The 20,917-nt window shown below is 47.3% G+C and overlaps 1 protein-coding gene across 2 annotated transcripts; it reads left to right on the top strand.

The window, feature by feature from the left end:
• The first annotated feature begins 57 nt into the window (after window positions 1–57).
• On the top strand, window positions 58–18,991 carry DESI1 (desumoylating isopeptidase 1). 2 transcript variants are annotated; one of them, XM_025050617.1, is made up of 7 exons: window positions 58–430; window positions 1,259–1,363; window positions 10,328–10,349; window positions 11,513–11,582; window positions 13,813–13,922; window positions 14,701–14,823; window positions 16,461–18,991. In XM_025050617.1, exons 1-7 carry the CDS (start codon window positions 343–345, stop codon window positions 16,552–16,554), a joined length of 612 nt encoding a protein of 203 aa, XP_024906385.1. In that variant the 5' UTR covers window positions 58–342; the 3' UTR covers window positions 16,555–18,991. The 2 variants fall into 2 exon arrangements, with proteins under 2 accessions (XP_024906385.1, XP_006917437.1); XM_006917375.3 differs by lacking the exon at window positions 1,259–1,363 and having other exon boundaries at window positions 65–430.
• The last annotated feature ends 1,926 nt before the right edge of the window (window positions 18,992–20,917 follow it).

Raw genomic sequence — 20,917 nt, forward strand, 5'->3', positions numbered from 1 at the left:
CCTAACACCACCCGGTCCGCGAAAGCTCCGCCCACTCCAGCGAAACCCCGCCCCTCACCTCCCGTCAGGATGGTACGCACAGGCGCGAGAGTGCGTCCCCGCCCCCGCCCCCTCTTCCGCGGGGTCCCTGTCGGTCCCGGCTCTGTCACCTCACAGTAGTCGTTGCCCGTGGCGGGCGCGGGGGCAGGGGCAGCGCAGGGCCGCCTCTCCCCCGCCCGTCAGGCCGGGCCCGGGCTGGGTCGCCCCCGCTCCCTCTGTTCCCCACCCCAGTTGGATACGGGAAGGTCCAAGCCGTTGCCGGGTGCCAGAAGGACTTCGTGGCCGACGCCGCCACGGGTCCCGATGGATCCGCCGAATCTCTATCCGGTGAAGCTCTACGTGTACGATTTGTCCAAGGGCCTGGCCCGGAGGCTCAGCCCCATCATGCTGGGTGAGGGGGCTGGGGCGGGTGGGAAGGCAGGCCGGAACCGGGCGAGACGGTGCCAGGACGACCGGCCGAGGTGGGGAGGCCTGGTCCTCGGTTCTGGGGGAGACGCAGGGCCCAGAGTTGGAGAAAGCCCAGTTATAGAAAGGAGGGATCTGAGGTTTGGGCCCCCTAAGCTCCACTTTCCTGTCTTCACGTTTGAATCCAGGGGGAAGGCATGGAGAGGAATCACGCCCTCCCCTAGCCTTTCACAGCCTCTTCAGCGGAGGGGTGGGGTAAGCCGGCCCTGGGTCCCTGTGACTTCCCTGCCTCGCTTGGGGAGCCCTCTACGCCCCTTCCTCAGTGCGGCGCTGGGGAGGTGAGGATGCCTGCCGCGTGGTGCCCCTCGTGGTGAAAGGGACACTGCAGAGGAGATTCCCGGGTGGCCCTCGGGGAGCCTTCCCTCCGTGCCAAAAGGGAAACTCTTTCTGCAGTCTCTTGGGTAGGTGGGAAGAGAAGGCTAGATCTGCGCAGGGACCCAGCCGTAGCCCCAGGATAGAGATGAAGGCAGGTCTGCTGGAGTCCGAACTCGAGAATTCACCAAGTTCGGCCTGAAAATGCGGTCTTCTCCACAGTTTCTAAGTTAATTGCTTTTGCCCAGATGGTAAGAAAGCAATTCTGGGGGAAGACTGGATACTGTTCGGTTAGTAAGGATTAGTAAGAGAACGATTTCTGTTGTGCTCCATTAAATTACTTAACTGCCAGGAGAGAAAATCAGTGTAGATCAAACCTCATTATAACCCAAATACCAAAATGTCTTGTGTAACATAGAAACTGTGAGGTTTGTCATTCCAGGTGATATTAGGCAAGAAAGGATCCTAAGAATTGAACAGCTTTGGCAACATCCATTTGAATGGTTTTTCCTGGTTTATGGAGACATTAGAAGATGTTTTAGCTCATGTGAGTGAGGTCAAGTAAGCAAGGCTGCTTTTGAGTGTTTTTCAATATCCTTGAGTTTCTAATGTGCTGTAGTGAGTTGAATTTAATCTCTTAACCCTGGGCCAATGAGTGGTTCCTATATTCAGTTCCTATATTCAGCTTCACATCAGAACTATCTAGGGTGCTTGTGAAAAATACAGAGATAGATAAACAAACAAAAACTTATAGACACAGACAACAGTATAATAGTAACCAGAGGGAAAAGGGATTGGAGATGAGGTAGAAAAGGGTATAGAGGGTCAAATATATGGTGATGGAATTAGATTTGACTTTGTGTGGTGAACACAATGCAATGTACAGATGATGTATTATAGAATTGTACATTTAAAACATATAATTTTACTAACCAGTCACCTTGATAAATTTAATAAATTTTTTAAATGAAAATATAGAGATACCTTCATTTTCAACATATATTGTTAAATGGGAATAGAAAATACAAAATTAAAACAGTTTTTAAATATGCAAGTGTGTATTTAAAGCGAAGGATAAGATTAATACTTGGCTTAGGCAAATAATTATTTAGAAGAATACATAAGAAATTAGTAACTGGTAGTTTATGGAAAAAGGAACTTGAAGCTGGAGACAGGAGTAGAAGGGAGACTTTGCTGTAACTTTTTTGTACCTTTTGAACTGTGTACTACATACATATGTTAATTATTTAAAATAAGCTAAGTTTTAAGTATATAGATTCTAGAACTTCATTATACAAGTACTAAATAAGACTCTTCTGGAGTTTTGGTCCAAAAATCTATGTTTTTAAAAAGCTCTTCAGATAATTTTTAAGTAGCCAATCCAGTATTGGACAGAAGTTTGGGCCTGGATTATTAAAATGAGTAAAGCAAATGTGAAAGCAAAACTTACAAAGTCATTGTTTGAGGAAGGAGCTAGTTACTAATCAATGTCATCAATCAAGTTCTAACTAAACCTCTTGGAATGGAGCCATTTGGTTAGGCATTAGATATTTCCTAGACCCCAAAATAAAAGCTTCCCCTTTACACTGGACATTTTTTTTGTTCTATTATCTAACAGTTACTGATTTTAGCTGAAAGGGGCTTTAGGGATCATTGCTTCATGATTGATTCAACAGATATTTATTGAGTTCATACTGTATGCTCTCCGTGTGTTAAGCTTAACTGAGGATGATATAAATGAACAAAGATGTTCTTTGCCACCATGAAGCTATTTAGTGGGGAAGACATTAAAAATAAATAAGCAAATAAAATCATTACAAATCGTGATAAGTTCTGGGCTATGCAGGAAGCAAACTGGGTGCTGAGACAGAAAATAACAGAAGACTTACTTTAAATAAGGATTATCAGAAATAGCGACTTTTAAGTTGGAGATGTAAGGATTAGAGAGAAGGCAAATCTAATTCTCTCTTCTCCCTTTCCCTTTTCCCCATATTGCTTTCATGCCTTTTTCAAAAGTAATATAGGGTCACCAGAGCTAATAGTCATTACTTTCTAGAGTTGAAAACTGATGGAAAATGGGCATTGTCTTACTGCTTCATCCCATCCAGACATCACTAACCTTCAAGATGTGTATGTCCTAGCTTTGTTAATAGCCATATATTGATTTCCCTTTCTTAAATATATTTGAAACTTTAAAAAATCAGTTTGTTTCCTGATTTTTGCAATGACTTCTAGGAGCTTATTAACAGCATCTATTGAGAGCTTACCATGTGCCAGATCCTTTTTCCTGAGAACTTCACATGTGTTATAATCCTCACCACATTTTTGTGAGCTAGGTCCTGTTATTACCTCTGGCTTTCTGTTGAGGCAGAGCTAGGTTAGGAAGACAGGCAGTCTGACTTCCAGAGCTTATGTTCTCCATCATTTTGCTACCCCGCCTCTACTGTATAAATGTGTTCCCTTATAATTGATGCGAAGTACGTAACTTGTTCGTGTTTGTAAAGGCATCTTTGGCCAAATGTTTCAAGTATGAATGAGATAAAAATCTGGGCTCAGTGCGTATGTGCCATTCATAATCATAGATTTATGATTGTCCCTCTTACCTTTATTTTTCTAAACTAAATTAGTGTGACCTCATCAGCAGTACCCTCTTATTTTTATTATAACAGTTCCTCATTATAAGACCCCCATCTAGCTCTGTTACAGTCGCAATTGGACTAGATAAAGCCCAATGTAATTCCCTTCTCCCCAGAAACAAGGTAGACTCCACAGTTTTACTCTGTCCAGTTTTCAGTCTCCTAGAATGCTTCCCATAGAGGTATTCCTGTTCCACAGCCCTTCACTCACCATGCAAGTGGTCCCAGAACTACCCTTAGGATTCTAATCCAGCAGACAGCCCGATGGTACCTTTTTCTTTTCATAGTCACCACTTGCCTAAGATAATTAGCTATTTATAATTGTCCTTCAGTTCTTCTTGATAATTTTGGCTGCTCTTTAAATTTCTTGACCTCTTTCTGTGCTACAGTACATAGAGATGAATGCAGAGGGTTTGGGTTTTAATTGTAGAAAGAGGTATTTTCTTGATTGTTTTCTGATCTGAAGTTTTTGTACATGCACATATCCTGAAATCGCATTTATTTTTTTTTAACAAGCCTATCTCAAACTGTTCTCAGGTTTAAAGACTGGGGGATATGGGGAAGGGGGAATTATTTATATACTGGGTGTGTCAGAAAGACTTCAGCAAGAACCTTGAGCTCTGGAGGGCGGGACTCTGTCTCATTCCTCTGTGTGTCCTTGGTGGCCAGTCAGAGCTGGTACTCAATAAATACTGATTATAGGAATGATTGAGACTTGAACTCAAGCTTGAAGATTAAACAGGATTTATTTGAATCTGAGGAGGAGGTTTTTTTATGTTTTAATGCCATCTATTGTGCTTTGTTTTAGATTTTTCTTGTTCATTGTGTGAATTGTTTTATATCCATCTAATGAATTAATTTAGTGATCGTTCAGTTTCTTTATGGCAAAATAAAACTGATGTGGCTTCCGAGGCCCTTCATGATTCTGCTCTTGCTTTTCTCTCTGCTCTGAGCTGTCTCCACATACTGAACGCACTGACATGAGCCTTTCTCAACCGGGTTCCACAAGAGAATTAAGCCCTAGGAAAAATTATCTGAGCGATATTTCTCATTCTCCCCAAAGCTACCTCGAAGCATTATGGCTGGATTCTCTTACGGAACCCCAGTAGAGAAGGGCCGCTGTGTTCCCTAACAGGTCTGAACCGGGTCAGTTCTTTTTTACCTCTAGGCTTTTCAAAGACTGTGCCCCTGTCTCTCCCCATCTCTTGGCCTGGCTAACTTCTACTCGGGTCTCAACTAAAATATCACTTCCTCCAGGAAACTTTCCCTGACCCCCTACCCCCAAATCTTGGTCATGTGTCCCTATTATATTCTGACAACATCCTGTATTCTCCTTTAATAGCATTCGTCATTCTATGTTATAATGGTTTGTTTTCTCATCTGTATCCACACCCATCTCTACAGGGCTAGAAGCTCCGCTGGGGGCAGGAACTCTCGATTGTACCCCCAGGGTCTAGCACGGTGTTTGGCATTCAGTAAATACAAGCTGGTGAGTGGTAGGATGTCTCACAGCTGCCTCAAAGCATTACTACAAGGCCTGACTAATAAAAACAAGCAGTGATCAAGAGGGAACCTTCTCGATACTGAGGAAAAGAACTCACCAATCAGTTATTTTTATGCTAGGAAGGAATCTTGTACTGGCTCCAAGGAATCTTAGTACTAGAGTACTAGGTTGTTTTCAACCTTCCTTTTTTGAGGATTGAAGTACCCTCTCAGTTTTTAACAATGTATTTGCATTTCGATTTCATGATAACCTTTCTTTGCCTAAAGGGCAAGCCCCGCTGCCAAAGTGATTTTTACAATATTGGCACAGAAGCCCACTTATGTTATACAAATGTTTCCTTTTACCTTTTCTCACTTAGAATCACTATTCATCCATTGGTCCCAGAGAAGAAAAAACTGATTATTTAAGTTAACATTAACCCCATTATTTAAGTTAACATTAACTCCTTCACATCGCTGGTAATCGGGCAAATGACCAAGCCAACCAGCAGATTAAAACACTGCCAATAAAAACACTTTATCACTGGAGGTAGGAATCTGGGTGGACTGGAGCTACATTTGACGGTTGAGGTAATGCTGCCCGCATAGAGCCCCTGCCACGGGAGGCCCTGCCCCTTCTCCATCCCCCACTTAATGCTTATTAATAGACATTATTTAGCACCAACAGCATACCAGCTGCCGATCTGGAGCACATCTACAACCAGCATGTATGTTTATTTGCACAAATCCCATCCATCTTTATTGATGAGGAGGTAGATGGAGTATTTTCTCTTTGACTTTTACATACTCATTTTACTCTTACAATCCATGGAAGGCTGACTAATGCAGACCTCATTCTATGTTTTTTGTTATTCATGCTAAAAAATAAAAAACCAAAACAAGGCTAATTAACATCAAAATGATCAGTAAAATATTTTACACATAAAAAAACAGGGCTGATCTCCATGTCTTCTGTTTGTTTTCATGTGCATACTTCATAAGCCTCAAAATCAATGCATTAGACGTGCCAACAGCTTGGAGACACGCAGCCATCTGACCCACCCGCTCTCCAACCCTAGTGGGAATATAAACTGCTTCCGTAGTGTGCTAATATCCACCGGGCCTAATTCATTGTCCCCAAATGGCCTTGTGCCCTAATTCGATCTCAAACCACCACCTCCTACTCACTCACTCCCACCCCAGTCTGGCCAAAAAAAATTTTAAGATCATTCCAGTCCCACTTTCCAATGCCTGTCACCCTGTGGAGGCGGCCATGGCCCCGATTCTCTTCCTCCTGAGAGCGGACAGCCGAGCAGCTACCCTTACATTTCTGCCTGAGCTGCTCCGACAAGTACGTCGTCATCGCTTGTTTTTTCCTGTTTTTATTCTGGACAAACCATCCATCTTTACTCGTAAAATGATGTTAATAAATAGTTACCCTACTCTACCATTATAGATGTGTGAGAATAAGGGTAACTATGAAGCACTTTAAATTAAGAAAGAATATAAATCCACTCAATTCATTTTAAATATTGTTGGCTCCCAGTGTTTGGCAGGTGGATAAATAAATGAAAGAATCAATAAGATCTTTTTTCATCTAGTCCCTCTCACCATTCTATGAAGGTTGAGATTTCAGGTGTTGCTTAATGTAGCCAAATAAGGAGGAAGCGTAGTGTCCAGCTTACAGGCAAATTTAGTGATCAATACAGAGACTGTTAAGGAGAATAAAAGTAGGGTTTGTAACCTGCAACTTTTGAATTGTTTTTCAGGTATAAAATAACTGACAAGATGGTCTCTGAGGCCCCTTTCCAAAAATCCATTCTTTTTGTAGGGCTGGCTTAGAACCGAAACATCTGTCCAGTTGTCTTCCTAGGTCATTGAGCATGGGCATCTGAGAAGGCAGTCACAAACTCAGAGTGCAGTATGCCGGGGTTGCAAAGTCATTTGAATAAGACACCAGGGCTGCTAAGATTGGGGTTAAGAATTTAGGCCTCATTAGCACTGTGTGTCAACCAACAGAGCTAACGAAACAGAATGGCACTTCTGTTCCAGGTCCTTTGCTAGGTGCCAGAATTACAAAGATACATAAGAAATTGCCCTTGTCTTTGAGACAATTGTAGTCTAATGGGGGAGAAAGACACAAAAATAGGTAGTTTCCACTCCAAGGTACTATGAAAGCAGTCACAAAACTTCCAAATCATAAAGCCCGGAAGAAATGAGTTAGCCTTTTTTGGGTGCGTGTTATATACGAGGCACTGTCCTGGGCATATTCATGTTGTCATCTCTTTTAATCTTAGAAATTTGTGAGGTAGACAATATTATGCTTTTTAAAAAAAACTAAAAAGGAAACTAAAATTTAAACAGCACTGTCCAGTAGAACTTTCTGCGATGATGGAAATGTTCTAATGTTCTGTATCTGCAGTGTCTTGTTGGTAACCAGTAGTCACTTGTGGCGTTTGAGTCCTTGATACGTGGTAGTACATCTGAGGAACAGAATTTGTACTTTTAATTTTAATAGCCACTTGTGGTCAGTGGCTACCATACTGGGAGGCTCAGGCTTAGAGAAGTTCTCAACTTCTACAAGGTGCTGTGTCATCTAGTCCTCTATTACCTCTGCTCATCTCCTACTTTTCTCCTCCTTGCCCACTCACTCCGGGCACACGGCCTCCTGAAGTTCTCTCAGATACACCTGGCCTGTCCCGCCTCTGTACACCTGGCCTGTCCTGCCTCTGCGTAGCTCCTTCCTTTGCCTCCTCCAGGTCTTTGCTCAAATGGGTTCTTAAAGAGGTCCACCACCATCCCTGAAACTCCCAGTCTCCCTTATCCTGCTCTTAATTTTTCTATATCACTCATTATTGCTAACATGATTTATTATGTTTATTATTGTTATTGATTGATTGTCGTCCCCTCCTCCAGCCCATAAACACTATGAAGATTTTTTTTGTCTCCATCATATACTGATGTATTCCTAGTGCCAAGAATAATGCCTAAAATATAGTAGTCACTTAATGAACATTAGTTCATTGTTGGACCAGGTAGGATTCAGACCTGGCCTGTCCACACCAGAACCTACGTTCTTATTCACTACACTGCCCTTTCTCTGAGTGTAGCGCTCCTCCCAAAGTGAATGAGAGAAGGAACAGGCAAAAGAAAGCAGTATCCCTAATCTGGCCAGTTTTACTGGATTGGTACATGTCTTCAAGGAAATAAACAACAAATTGCTACCACTTAGACAGCAAGCTGTTTTATAAATGGCAGCCCGTCATCTCGTTTTAAAACACTATATTAATCTCCCCATTTTAGTAAACAGAAAGAGGAGGCAGGGTGGTCTTCTAGAGTCAGCTGGAAGTGATGAGAATCCAACCTAGTTTCTCTTGTAGCCCAGTAAGCCAGTATTTGAAGATGCTTGTCTTCAGTGAGTTACCACTCCCCTTTAGCACCCAGTCTGTTTTGGACCCAGCTCTGTGGAATTTAGATGAGGACAGAGTCGGCCCCTCGGTCTCGAGAGGCTGTCCCGGAAATCCTAGGCCGGGAGCCCTTTGTCCATTTGAGATCTTGTGTGCCAGGGCAGCAGATCTCTAAGTGAAAAGCAGACTGGTGGCTGGAACCGAAAGAGAGGAGAGGGCTCTGCTACGTTTATTTTCCTTTGTTATTGCATTTAGACTTGTAACATAACAACGGAGAATGAAATGTTTGTGTGTAAAATGAGACAGCCTTTCATATTAATTTGCTGGTGAAATCTGTTCTCAGATCTTACCCACCAATCCTGAAGTCAAATTTCCTTTGTCCTTTGGAGATTTTTAACCTTCTCCCCAAGGAGGCTGTTATATCTACTAGTAGTCTCCGTTTATCTAACTTCCGTGTGTACACACTGGGATGCTTTTATCCGTTATCATTACTGGTCACAACTCTGTACTGAAGAAACCGAGGCTCAGAGAGGTTGAGTAAACTTGCCCAAGATCCACCACTAGCGAGAGGAAAAGCTAGGATCTGAACCTATGTCGTACTCAGATGATGCTACGCTGAGCCATCAGTAGGTTATCCTGAAGGAGCCATGGTTTCTATCTCATTTAAAAAGTTCTCTTAAAAGGGCAATAAATATATTCCATTTTTTTTTTCCCTAGGTAAATTCCATAATTTACTTAGGATAGAAAATTGTGTAACTTACACTAAAGGAGAAGCACAAGCGTATCAGCTCTCCTTCTACACTGGTGCTTAGAGTTTCATCCTTTAGAAAAGCACAGGGCAAGCGTTGAAAGTAACATTTAGCAATCAGTAAACAGTTAACGTGAAATTGCAAACAAAGGTGTTGATAACGTTCTCACATCTCTCCATCTCTCACCACCTTTCCTTCTCGTCCGTAGCACGGTTACCTCTCCTGGACTACTGCAGACACCACCTCACTCCAGTCTGCTCTCTCTGCCCGCTCCCCTCCAGCTCATCTTCTGTCAGTTCTAGAAAATATAGCTATCTTTTAAAAACATGAATCTGATCAGGGCACTCTTTTGCCTGACAGCCTTCGACATCCCCACCGTGTAGGACGGCCCCCAGTCTGGTCTTAGCCGACTTTGCTGGCACCCTTGCTGGCCACCAGTCCTCTTGACACCATCACTGCACCCTTTGCTCTACTCTGTAACATCTTAGTCCTTTTCACAACAAAAAGAGCGTGTGTGTGCGTTTCCACGTGTTCTTCCCTCTGGCAGAAACGCCCACCCCCGCCCTTCCTTGTTCTCTGGTTGAATTGCAGCTTATGAAGGTAGTTTTTTATTATAGATAGCACCTGATTTTTACCACATTCTAGAGCCTGTCAATGTGTGTTTTAGTTAAGTCTGTCTCTCTTTCCATTGGACTTTGGACTCTTTAAAGGCAGGCCGGTGATCTGTCAATATTTGCGTTTCCATACCTGACATCATTTCCGGTATCTAGAGATATAAAATATATTTGCATTGACTATTCAAATGGATGGCACTTGCAAAGTTTTGCTCTCTCATTTTCTGAAGGATTTTACCTCACATCTGGTCAATAAAGTCGCAGATAATAACTTTTCTATACTTTTGTTTTACTATAGTCTCTATAGATGAGACAACGACATTAAAAGGCAAAGTCGAATTGACCTCAAAGGGAAAAGAAAAGCAGACATTAAATGGGGCACATCTCTACCAGTGTTTTTATCTTGCATTCTGGTGAAGGATTCTGATCACTTTTCAACTCACTTGACACGACATACCTGTGTCACTACCGAAGGGCCTCATTGGAGGAGAACTGCTTTCCTAGAAAGTCCCTCTTGAGGTTTATAATGGGTCACTCTGGATTTGAGGATGTTCTGGATTTACTCAGGCTGGGGGGCCATTTAGTCGAGTCCCAAGTGGCTAAATCTCTTCTTTTCTCCACAGGGAAACAACTGGAAGGCATCTGGTAAGTGGGGTGGGACTCCTGACATTGACTGGTTTATGAAGCAAAGCAGAACCTGTGCATTTCCGGTTCCGGTCTGTGGCTTCCAGCCTGAAACCTACTTCTCTGTATCATAAATCTTCAAGTGGTAATGCAGAGCCTCTCGACCAGGGATTCGTTTGCACACTCACACATACCCCTCCCCCCCCCTGGGACATTTGGCAGTGTCTAGAGATTTTTTGGTGGGTGGGTGGAGGCCAGGAGTTCTGCTGTGAATATCCTACCATGCACAGGACAGCCCTCCACAACAAAGAATCTCCAGCCAAAAATGACACTAATGCCAAAGGTGAGAAAGTCTGTCCTAACGAAAGGCAGAATGATGTCATGCCCACCCCGACCAAGCTTTCTAACTACAGAGGTCTCAAGGCCCTGCATATCTGTCTGTCCTAAAACACATCTACTCTGGTCCCTCAGTACCGGACCCATCCCTGTCAGACAAGATGGTGGCTGAGCGCTCAGTTCCATTTATGAGGAAACCGTAGGTCAGTATTTCGTCTTGACTCCTCGAGCCTGCTGACATTGGGTTGACCAGAATGACCCTTTGCTTTGTTTGACTCGAACTGAGTAACATGAGCACCTTCACCTGAAATAGGTTGCCACTTCACGCCATTCGGTCTTCGCCTCGGCATGGTCCAGGTGAACTGTTCCTGTGAGTTTAAAGGGCCGGGGAATACACCTTGGTCCACAGAACTTTATTTCAGCAATTGATCTCTCAATATGGGGGTGAGCCTCTAGGGGCGCCCCTCTGCTCACGTTATCTATAGCGGTGGTTCTCAACCAGGGACAATTCTGAGACATTTGGCAGTGTCTGGAGACATGTCTGGTTGTCCCCACTGGTTGGGTGGGTGGTACCAGCATCTAGTGGGTAGAGGCCAGGATGCTACTAAATACCCTGCACTACACAGAGAAGCCCCCCACAACACAGAGTTATCCGGCCGCAAATGTTGATAGCGCCGAAGTTGGGAAGCCCTTATCGGTGGTGTTTATCTTGCCTTCGTGTGGTTAGTTTTATAAGGCTGCACAGTCATATCCTTGGGCAGAAATTATTCTCATTGCAGTGTGGTGATTGCTTTTTCTCAGACCGGTTTTAAGTTTTCGGCTTATTCTGTCCCCTCTCTGCGTTGCAGGCACACGTCCATAGTTGTACACAAGGATGAGTTCTTCTTTGGCAGTGGCGGTATCTCCAGCTGTCCCCCCGTGAGTGTCTTCCCCCTCACCCTGTCCTGCAGTCTCAGGTTCCGGGGGGTTTCCAGAGACAGGAATTTTGCTGCTGCTCTGTACAATCTGGCTTCTAGCCCAGAGTTCTTAGGCTTATGGCGTGGTTTCTCATAACTACCTAAGACTCGGCTCAAGAAAACCTCAGACCCTCCAGCCAACTGCCCTCCTCTCTGCTCCCATGGCACTTGTGGGTCCCTCTGTGTCACACAGAGCATGTTGTGGTGAAACGAGCTATCCCTGAGTCTCCACAGGGAAATGTGTGACAGTTCCTTGTGAGCTGAGACCGGCTCCCTTTTCTGTTCCCATGACCAGCTCAGTGCGTGGCTCATAGTGTGAACTCAGCCAATATGAAGCTGAACGCTGAGGGCTCTGAGAGGTAAAGTGAGTTGCCCACAGTTACACGGCCAGTAAGTGGCACTAGCACTAAAGCTCAGGTCTCTCCGACTCTAAAGCCCGTGCACTTTTCCAAACTATGTCTGCCTGAGTGATCTCAGGATTGTCACAGGAGGTGCTCAAAGGCCAAGCAACCATTCGTTTTGATGTTCATAAATGGGAAGTCATTCTTGATTTCTTCCTGGTCCCCCACGTCCTATAACAAATCCTTCATTAAGCCCAGTTCATCCTACCTTGTAAACATATCTTAAACCAGTCCATCTCTCTCTCTCTCCCCATTTCTCCAGAGCTTTCACCTTAATCCAGGCCACCCTCATGTCTAGCCTGGCCCACAGCACGCATCCACCCTACTTCCTCAGTCAGTTCTCCACACGGGAGGCAAAGTGATCTTTTCAAAGTGAAAATCTGATCCTGGCATTCCCCTGCTTAGGTCAGAACTCTCCCTGTTGCTCTTGGAAGAAAAGCCAGAAAGCTCAGCATGGCCTCCGAGCCCTGCTTGATGTGGTCTGGGTCTCCCTCCCTGCGTGGCCTCCTTCCAAGTCATGTCCTTCCCCACCCTTGAACACGCCTCAGACATTAAACCTGTCCTCTGACTCCAGCCCACCTCCCTGAGCCTTCACCTGGTTATGCCTCTCTGTCCTTCAGATTTGAGCTCAGTATCCCTGACCCTGCAGATGGGAGGCATTGTGTACTTCTCCAGCAAGACCCTTATGCAGCTCCTAATAATACATTGGTTTATGGGATTTTTTTGTCTGCCTTCCCCGCTAGACTGTAAACTCCCTGAGGGCAAGAATCTCAACCGTTTTGTCCACATGAAACCCCCGGTGCCTAGCATAAGGCCCGGCACATAGTAAGTTCTCAATACATATTTATTATATGAGTGAATAACTGGGGAGTTGAATAGTGACCTTTTAGTTTCTTGTAGTTCTGAGATTGTTATTCTCTGTCATGATTATCCTGCTCACCATATCTTCCCCAGTGCCTGGAACAATGTCAGGCACATAGTAGGTGCTCCCTGGCTGTTGCATAAATTCATGATCTTTGCAGGGAGCTAGCTCTGCTCTGGGGCGCTCTCCCTTCCCCCCAGCCCACTCCCAGCTCCGTCCTCCCCAGTGATCCTGTTGCTTCCCCCTTGCCTGGTTTCCCCACTGGGCCTCAGTCTCTCCCTTGGTCTTCTATGGCCGTCTGTTAACCCATGGCTGAGAGTTTTCTGTAGGCCTTTCAGAGGTCACTAAATTCCCTTACCTGGGGAACTCTATCAGTGTTGTTAGATTATCCTCACAGATGATAAGAGAGTTGAATTGTGGAAATATTTGCCAGCCTGTCATTTCTCACAGCCCTTCGCATTGCCCCAGTGTCACAGGGAATATCACGTGTGTCACAAGAAACACTGGCTGCATACCCTATGAATATAGGCATAGAAAGATGGCCTGTCAAGTGGGAGCCATTTCTAGTTGTCCTGTTCTGCCCGCATGAACGGGGATGTTGGGGACAATGGGAGACTTCAGGTGCTGGGTTTCAGCTGAATAAGCAGACAGCATCAAGAGTCCAACCTGCATGAGACTCAGCCTCCTACGGCCCCACCAGAAACAAGAAGCCCAACTTCTTAGCCACGTCGCCAGCTCGTGGCACTGGAAAGTCTCCCAGAGGCTCTAAGCCATTACAGCCCTGATACAAACAGGGCTTCACCTGCCCTGGGCGCTCTGAGAGTCCCAGGTTGTTGGAACAGAGCATCTGTGGTCTTCCATGGAAAGCCATGCTAAAAAATTCAATGGCAGTGGTGACTTAATGACTTTCTTTGGGTTGGCTCTTTTAGGGAGGGACATTGCTTGGGCCCCCAGACTCTGTGGTTGATGTGGGGAGCACAGAAGTCACAGAAGAAATCTTTCTGGAGTACCTGTCCTCCCTGGGGGAGTCTCTGTTCCGGTGAGTGGAGACAGGGGAGGCGGTCAGTATGTCTGTCCCCCCCACTAGATAATCGGCCCCTAGAGGACAGCCACCAGGTCACATCCCCCAGGGCACTCAGCACAAGGTCTGGCCCAGTGTTTTCTGAATAAATATGAAGAGAAAGCAGTTATGGCACCAAAAAGCTGAGCGTTGCCCTGCGGCTGGTATTCCATCCAGCATACCTTCTGCCGAAGCTCTGAGGAAAGGAAGGGCTGTTTGTTCCTTCTGATCAAAATCGGCTGCTGCTGGCCTTTTGAGCCACGCTTCTCTTGCTCAGGCCCGCTTCCACTTCTGGAAGTGGACTTTCCCTTCTAATAAAACCTTTCTTTTCTGCTGTAAAATAAATAAAGAAAAATCAGATACAAGCAGCTGCTGCTACTTCAGCACGTGCTGCTCTCAACCCATACTGGCCACGGGTGTTGTCCTGAAAATCAGAAACAGGGTTTATAGAGGGGTTGGGACGAAATACAAACCTGAGCGGATTTAGTCAATTTCAATAAGTGTTAAACTCTAACCCTAGAGTGAATGTAAAGATTCCTCTGGAACTATAGAGAAGCCACATTTTTCTTTTCTCCTTCCCCTACAAACCCGGTTTTAGTGGTCCAGAGAGGTGAGTCAAGCGGTCCTTTCCGAGTGTGAGGGAAGAGGGAACTCGGTGCTCAGAGCCAGCGGCGCTCACCATTCCGTACCTGGTCTGAGTTATTTCAAACGCTTGCTGACTCATACCTGTTCTCTAAACCTTTCTCACAATGCACAGAGGCGAGGCCTACAACCTCTTCGAACACAACTGTAACACCTTCAGCAACGAAGTGGCACAGTTCCTGACCGGACGGAAGATCCCTTCCTACATCACTGACCTTCCTTCTGAAGTTCTCTCCACGTAAGTGGCCTCCGTCTCTGCCCCTGCCCCTGCCCTTGAGAACCCCATTCATACCAGTGCCACTCTGCCCACGTCTGCCTTCGCCTGATCTAGGCAGAAGCCTCCCAGGCTGGGTGGGCCCTGTCCCGATGGCAGCTTCTGACACAGAAGGCCTTGGTTTTCTCTACTCGCCGATGCTCACCTGTGTTAACCTTCACCGTCCATGAAGTTGGACCAACTCTACCCTGGCCTGGGTGCAAGCACAGGACTTAGAAACTCCCTTGTACAGAATCCTGACGACAGTCTTTCCCGCTGCGCGTGCAGCGTGCCGCTCCCCAGAAGTGCCTACTGAAAACGCGGTTTTAGGCAGACGAGCGGAGAGTAGGTCAGAATTGGGAGGGTGGCTCGTCGGTTCATTTTTCTTCCCCTGCACCGAGAGCTCTTTGATGCCCTCAAAGATAGCTTCCTACTTGCCCTCATACCTCGTGGGCCATCATCTAGGCAGTGTTCCCTAAAAGGACGTACACTCCCAAAGCCATCACACCCTTCCCTTCCTTTGCTGTTGATTGCGTTCAGGCAGCCTCTGCTCACTCCAGGACCATGTTCATTTGCTGACTCTGACTCAGTTTCTCCTGAACTGGGGCCCTGTCCAACAGGGATCCTGGCAAGTTTAGCAGGCTCAGCAAGGTGAGCTGTTTTTCACACCTGAGTAGGAAAAACTTACATAGGAAACAAGGCTGCCTGCCAAGCAGGTGAGGAAATCCCCCACCCCCAGCCCTGGCCCTGCCTTCCTTGGTGGGTGTGTTAAACCCCACAGCCTTACTGAGGGATCTAGGTTATGGGGCCCTGAGCAAACTTAAGTATCTGGAATGTTCCTGCTGTTATTATTTGATGGGTAGAGTTCCTGGGCTTGTCTGAATTAAGGTTAATCTCTCTCGGTTTCATCTGTTTATGCTTTGGAATATTTCATTCCCTTCGAACTTGGGGACAGTTTGCAAAAACGGCAGTATCCACCCAAGGCAAAAGAAAACCAGGAACTGAGAAGCGTTGTGGGCAACTCGTTTTAAGGTTGGGGTAATCTTGGAAAGTCTCTAAGACCACAGTGTTTGCGATGTTTTTTCCAGCTAAGCTACTGTGAGAGCAAACTGGGAGCCCTTGACAAAGTGACATTAACACTTTCTGAGTTTTTCCTGGCTGGTCCCTGTCCCCCCAGCAGACCTTAGTTCCTGGAGGAATGTCACTCCCGACTTGACCTTTTTCATGTCCTTTCTCTTTTGCCTCAGCTTCTTCATTAAATTTTATTTTTATCTTCTTATGCCATGAGAATTAAAAGTACAAGTACAGAAAGTACAGAAAGCTCTTGTGCCCTCTATGTAGCCGGCCCGTTCAAGCCATAGCTAACCAGGACCTGGAGGTGAAGGTGGTCAGGTGGTAGCATCCGCTGAGGGGACGCTAGGAGTGAAAATGCAGAGCAGGCTCCTTAGAGACCCCCTCTGTGAAAAACAATGTATGAGGTAGGTGAGAACATAAAACCAGGTGACAGTGAGCTTCTTCCCCGGGGGGTGGTGCCGCTGCACCTGTGGGTGGAGCGGGGCACGCTGGCCGTGGCAGTCTGCGCCCACAGCCCGCCCCAGCTCCTGTGTCTTTTCTCTCCGCAGGCCCTTCGGGCAGGCCCTGCAACCCCTCCTGGACTCCATCCAGATCCAGCCGCCCGGAGGGAGCACCGTGGGCCGACCCAATGGCCAGAGCTAACAGGACTGCATGGGCCCACCCTGCCTCACAGGGCTTTTCCTTTTTAAACAAAACAAACCCTACCAGATTTCTATTTTATAATTTTACATCAGAGCTAACAACCAGGGGACGGCTTTTTAAATTTCCCAGGGAAGGAGATCATCAGGCTGCATGTAGGACGATGCTGCTAAGAAACGGAACAAAACGCCATCCCTTCTAATAGCATTATACTAATTTATTAAGGCTGTCTTGTCTGTGAGTTCACTTTGACGCTGCTTCCTGAGCGTCTTCCACACTGGATAAAGGGAGGGGTTTGTTTTAGCAAAAAGCAGGAGGCAGTTTGGGGGAGCCCCAACCCAGAACCTCTTTCCAGAGACCGCCCATGCTCTGCCCAGGTTGCCATCACCTGTGGGACCCAGGTGAGTTTTACGTCATCCATGACCCAGAAGCGGTTACCTCTCTGGCATTGAATGAACCAAAGGAGCTGGTGCACGTGGGACCAGTTTCAGGATGACTAACCCAACCTAAGTGAACTCTTAGCCACAAGCTCTCTCACCCGCCCTCCTCTACCCCAAGCAAGGCCACGGGGCCAAACCTGGAGCGGCCAGAAAGCTCAAGATTGAGGGAGAGTGACAGCAAGTGTCAGGCCAGAGAAAACAGGATAAAGCCATTCCTCCTTCGTCCTAGACTGATTGCCAATCATCTGCCATCAATTTCGGAGAACCTGCCTTGCTGCCTGTAGGCGGCTCTTCCTCAACATGGCTGACCTGTCATAGGTAGTGAGGGTCTGGGCTGCAGTGGCAGAGACCCAGGCCTTCTGTCTGCAAGTAATGTAGGTTATCTGCAGTCGCTGTACCCACCCCGCCCAGACCAATATGCAGTATTCGGCTAGGGACCAAGGGGACATGGTTCCCTGCTCCAGGAAAATGTCCCTGATGCAGAAAGGATATAATGCAGAATCAAAGTGGCAAGAAAATTTAGAGTTGTTTCCCATGGGGATTTTTACATTATCTTAAATGTGCTTTGAAGACACGTGTAGTTTCTGTTGTCATTCTGACTTTAAGGAAGCATAGTTGCGGGTGTGAGTGGGGATTTTCCTAATGAGCTGCTGCTAGGAGCTTATAGGCAGGGAACAATCTGGAAGTTTCTTAATCTGGAGAGGCCTTCAGATTCCCTTTCTTCATGTCATTTTTTGGGGAACTTGAGGGTGGAGAAGGGACTCAGAGCTGCCAGGTACCTGAGTCCCAACTCTGGCATCCTTGGGTCCCTCCTGCCACTCCTCAGACTTGAATTATGTTCTCTTCCCTGGTGTCTGGCCTGCAGCTGGTGCCTTTCCTCTCCAAACCTGCCGCTCACCTCTGGCCTCTTCTCCTCCTATCTCTGCTGTCAGCCACAGCAGTTGGCATCATCAGAGTCTCAGCTAGAGGAAGAGATGTCATTCCTCCTCAGTGTTTGCCTGTCATCTGACCAAGGGCATGTCCGTGATGACCAGCTGTAAAATCAAGTGACATTTTGGAACTTTGCCAATGAGCAGTTTAATTCTCAAGAGCCACCGATTTGCCAGTGTGCACAGTATTGGTGCATTAGAGCAGAAAGTAGAGGGGCTCTCACGCAATGTTGGCCGACTGGCAGAAGAGACCGAGGAGAATGGCCTTCAGCGGGGTTGCTCCCAGGGTCCAGACCGTCGTGCTGCTTCCCACCTGGGTTTCTCTCCTCTCCAGCTTGCCTTGCCCAGCCCCCTCTCTTCCAGGCTCCCGCTCCAGACCTCTCCACCCTGAGTTCTAGCCAGGGGGCTGGGCAACACCAGCTCCCTCCTCTCTCCTCTCCCCTCTCCAGGCGCAACTACTCTCGCTCCTCCCAGCATCACCTCCAGACCCAGGGCTGTACTGAGAGAGTAGCCTCAGTGGCTCCCCTGAGAGATAGTTACTTGGTTCATTGAAAGACCCCTTCATGCCCAGCAGCCATTTGTGCCAATGCCCGTGCCCTAGGATTTGTGGGACGAGGCGGAGGGACCAGCAAGCAGTCTTCTCAGAGCCTTGCAGGAAGGCAGGCTCTCCCTCCCTCCGCCACTAACGGTGGAAGACCAGGACCAGGCTCGGTCCCCAGCCCACGCTCACGTCCCTCTCTCTGTCCCAGCCCACCCTCACATCCTTCTGTCAGCACTTCAGGAGCATGCTCACTGTGACCAGCGAGCTCCACACGGGTGTGTGCGGGTGAGCAGAGTGAGAAATGAGCCATGTGTGTAACTGTAGTGCACAGCAGACGCCTCCATAGGGGTCCACTGGTTTAAAGGGATAGAAGGAGGAGGGATGAGACTGTCACCCCCTCCCAGAAATAAAGTTTGTTCTTTTGAGATTCTTTTTCCTTTAAAGTCGAACTAATTGTGTCTAGTACGGAGGTGTTTGCAGGTTTCTTTGGTGTTTTTTCTAATGCAATAAACTCATTTCTGCCTGCTGCATCTGCGTAGTGCTTGAAGGTCTGGGTTTGCGTCCAACATGAAGAAACTCCGGGCTTCTCAGTCTGTCTCCCTCTGAGCTTGACTTTGCTCGGTCTAGATATGCTGCCTTTGCTTGGTATAAGACTTGACGATGAGAAATGATAGCAGGGAAGAGTGTACGACTTTCACCATTGGAATACTACTTGCTTAAGGTTACCTCACAGCTGGTGGTAGAGTAAGCCTCAAAAGCCTAGTCTGCTGTCCCCAAGATCTTCCCCTAGAGCATGTTGGTACTGGTCCGTGGCCTGATAGGAACTGGGCCACACAGCGCCGCACAGCAGGAGGTGAGTGGCGGGCGAGCCAGCGAAGCTTCATCTGTATTTGCAGCCTCTCCCCAGCACCAGCATCACCGCCTCAGCTCCACCTCAGATCATCAGGCATTAGATTCTCATAGGAGCACCAGTCCCTGGTGCCAAAAAGGTTGGGGACCACTGCCCTAGAGGACTTTGGCCATCAGGACGTCTGTCCCCGCCCCCCGAAGAAGTGTTCAGTTCTGGTTTCGGTTTGGCTAGAGGCTGGGCCCGTGGCCCCAGGGGTCTCTTTCCACCTTGGTACCATGCCTTCGTTGAACACATGTTGGGGGTGGACAACAGCTCTCCGAATGCCCCCTGCTACTACCTGACACGCCAGCTTGACTGCAGGTGTCTGCAGGGTCAGCTGGCCGCCTCAGAGTGCCTTCTGTGGGCTCAGCCTGTGCTGGGCGCTTTCACACAACGCACTGGAGACGTGGGTGCGCCGGTGTGGAAACTAAGTTATCCAGGTGGCAAGTGGCTGAGCCCTGGAACCCAGGCCATGTTCCTCATCACTGAGGAACTGTGTCTTTCCAACATGCTAGCTTAAGAACAAAAGTTCTGTGTCTTCAGAGGACACAGGGCAGGTAGCTTTGGCTGACATATTTACGTCCCAAAGGCTGACATGTTCAGAGCAGGAGTCAAGAGTGCCTGCTCTGAGATCACAAACCCTGGGCTTAAGTCCTAACTTTGCCACTTGTGGGCCAGTCTAGTTATCTCATCTGTAAAATGAGAGACCGGGACCTACCACACAGGGTGGTTTTGAAGAGAGTCAATGCAAAGCGCTTTGCACAGCGCCTGGCATAGACGAGGTACCCAATGAATATCAGACCGAGGGCAGAATCCATCCCACAGCTGCGGACTACAGATGCCTGCAAGACAGCTCTGTGCAGCAGCCTCGGCCAATCCTCTCCGCTGAGGACAATTTACAAGACAAGGCACTATAGACTGCTTCTTGGGGGAATGGCAGAAAACATTTTACCCTTAGACTTGGTGACTCATGGTAAGCCAGTCTGGGCTGAGTTCATTCAACCCCACAAATACTTCCCTGGGAGCCCACTGTTTGAAGCAGAACTGGGCCTTGTTACAGACAAGGTCCCACACAGGCAGGAATGATTTCTAGGGAGGCTGAGAGACAAAAGGGTAGATAGATAATCGATAATCTCAGGTGGTGATAGTGCTAGAGAAGAAAACCAGGTGGCAGCATAGTGTGTGAGGATGTGTCAGGAGGCTGGGGAAGGCTTGTGTGACGGGCCATGTTTGATGTGACACCTAATCGTAGATCTGAGAGAAAAGCACTCCAGGCACGGGGAGCATCGAGTCAAAAGGAAGGCCAGAGTGGCTGGAGCATCAGAGCACAGCGGGTGGCGGAAGGTGCTGAGGCTGGGGAGGGCCATGGGCCAGACCATGAGGGACCTTGTAGATAATGACGGAATCAATTGCTAGATTGAGAACAGACTGGGGCCGGGGGGACAAGAAGGGCATCAGAAAACCAGGGAGGGAGGGCAGTGCCGTTTTCAGGCAAGCGGTGAGGTGTATTGTGCATTTGCTATGTGCCTGGAGCTATGAGGAAGCCCTGGAAATTAGTTTGGTCTTG

Source organism: Pteropus alecto, unplaced genomic scaffold, assembly GCF_000325575.1.
Source record: "Pteropus alecto unplaced genomic scaffold, ASM32557v1 scaffold157, whole genome shotgun sequence".
In the NCBI taxonomy this organism is placed as follows: Eukaryota; Metazoa; Chordata; class Mammalia; order Chiroptera; family Pteropodidae; genus Pteropus; species Pteropus alecto.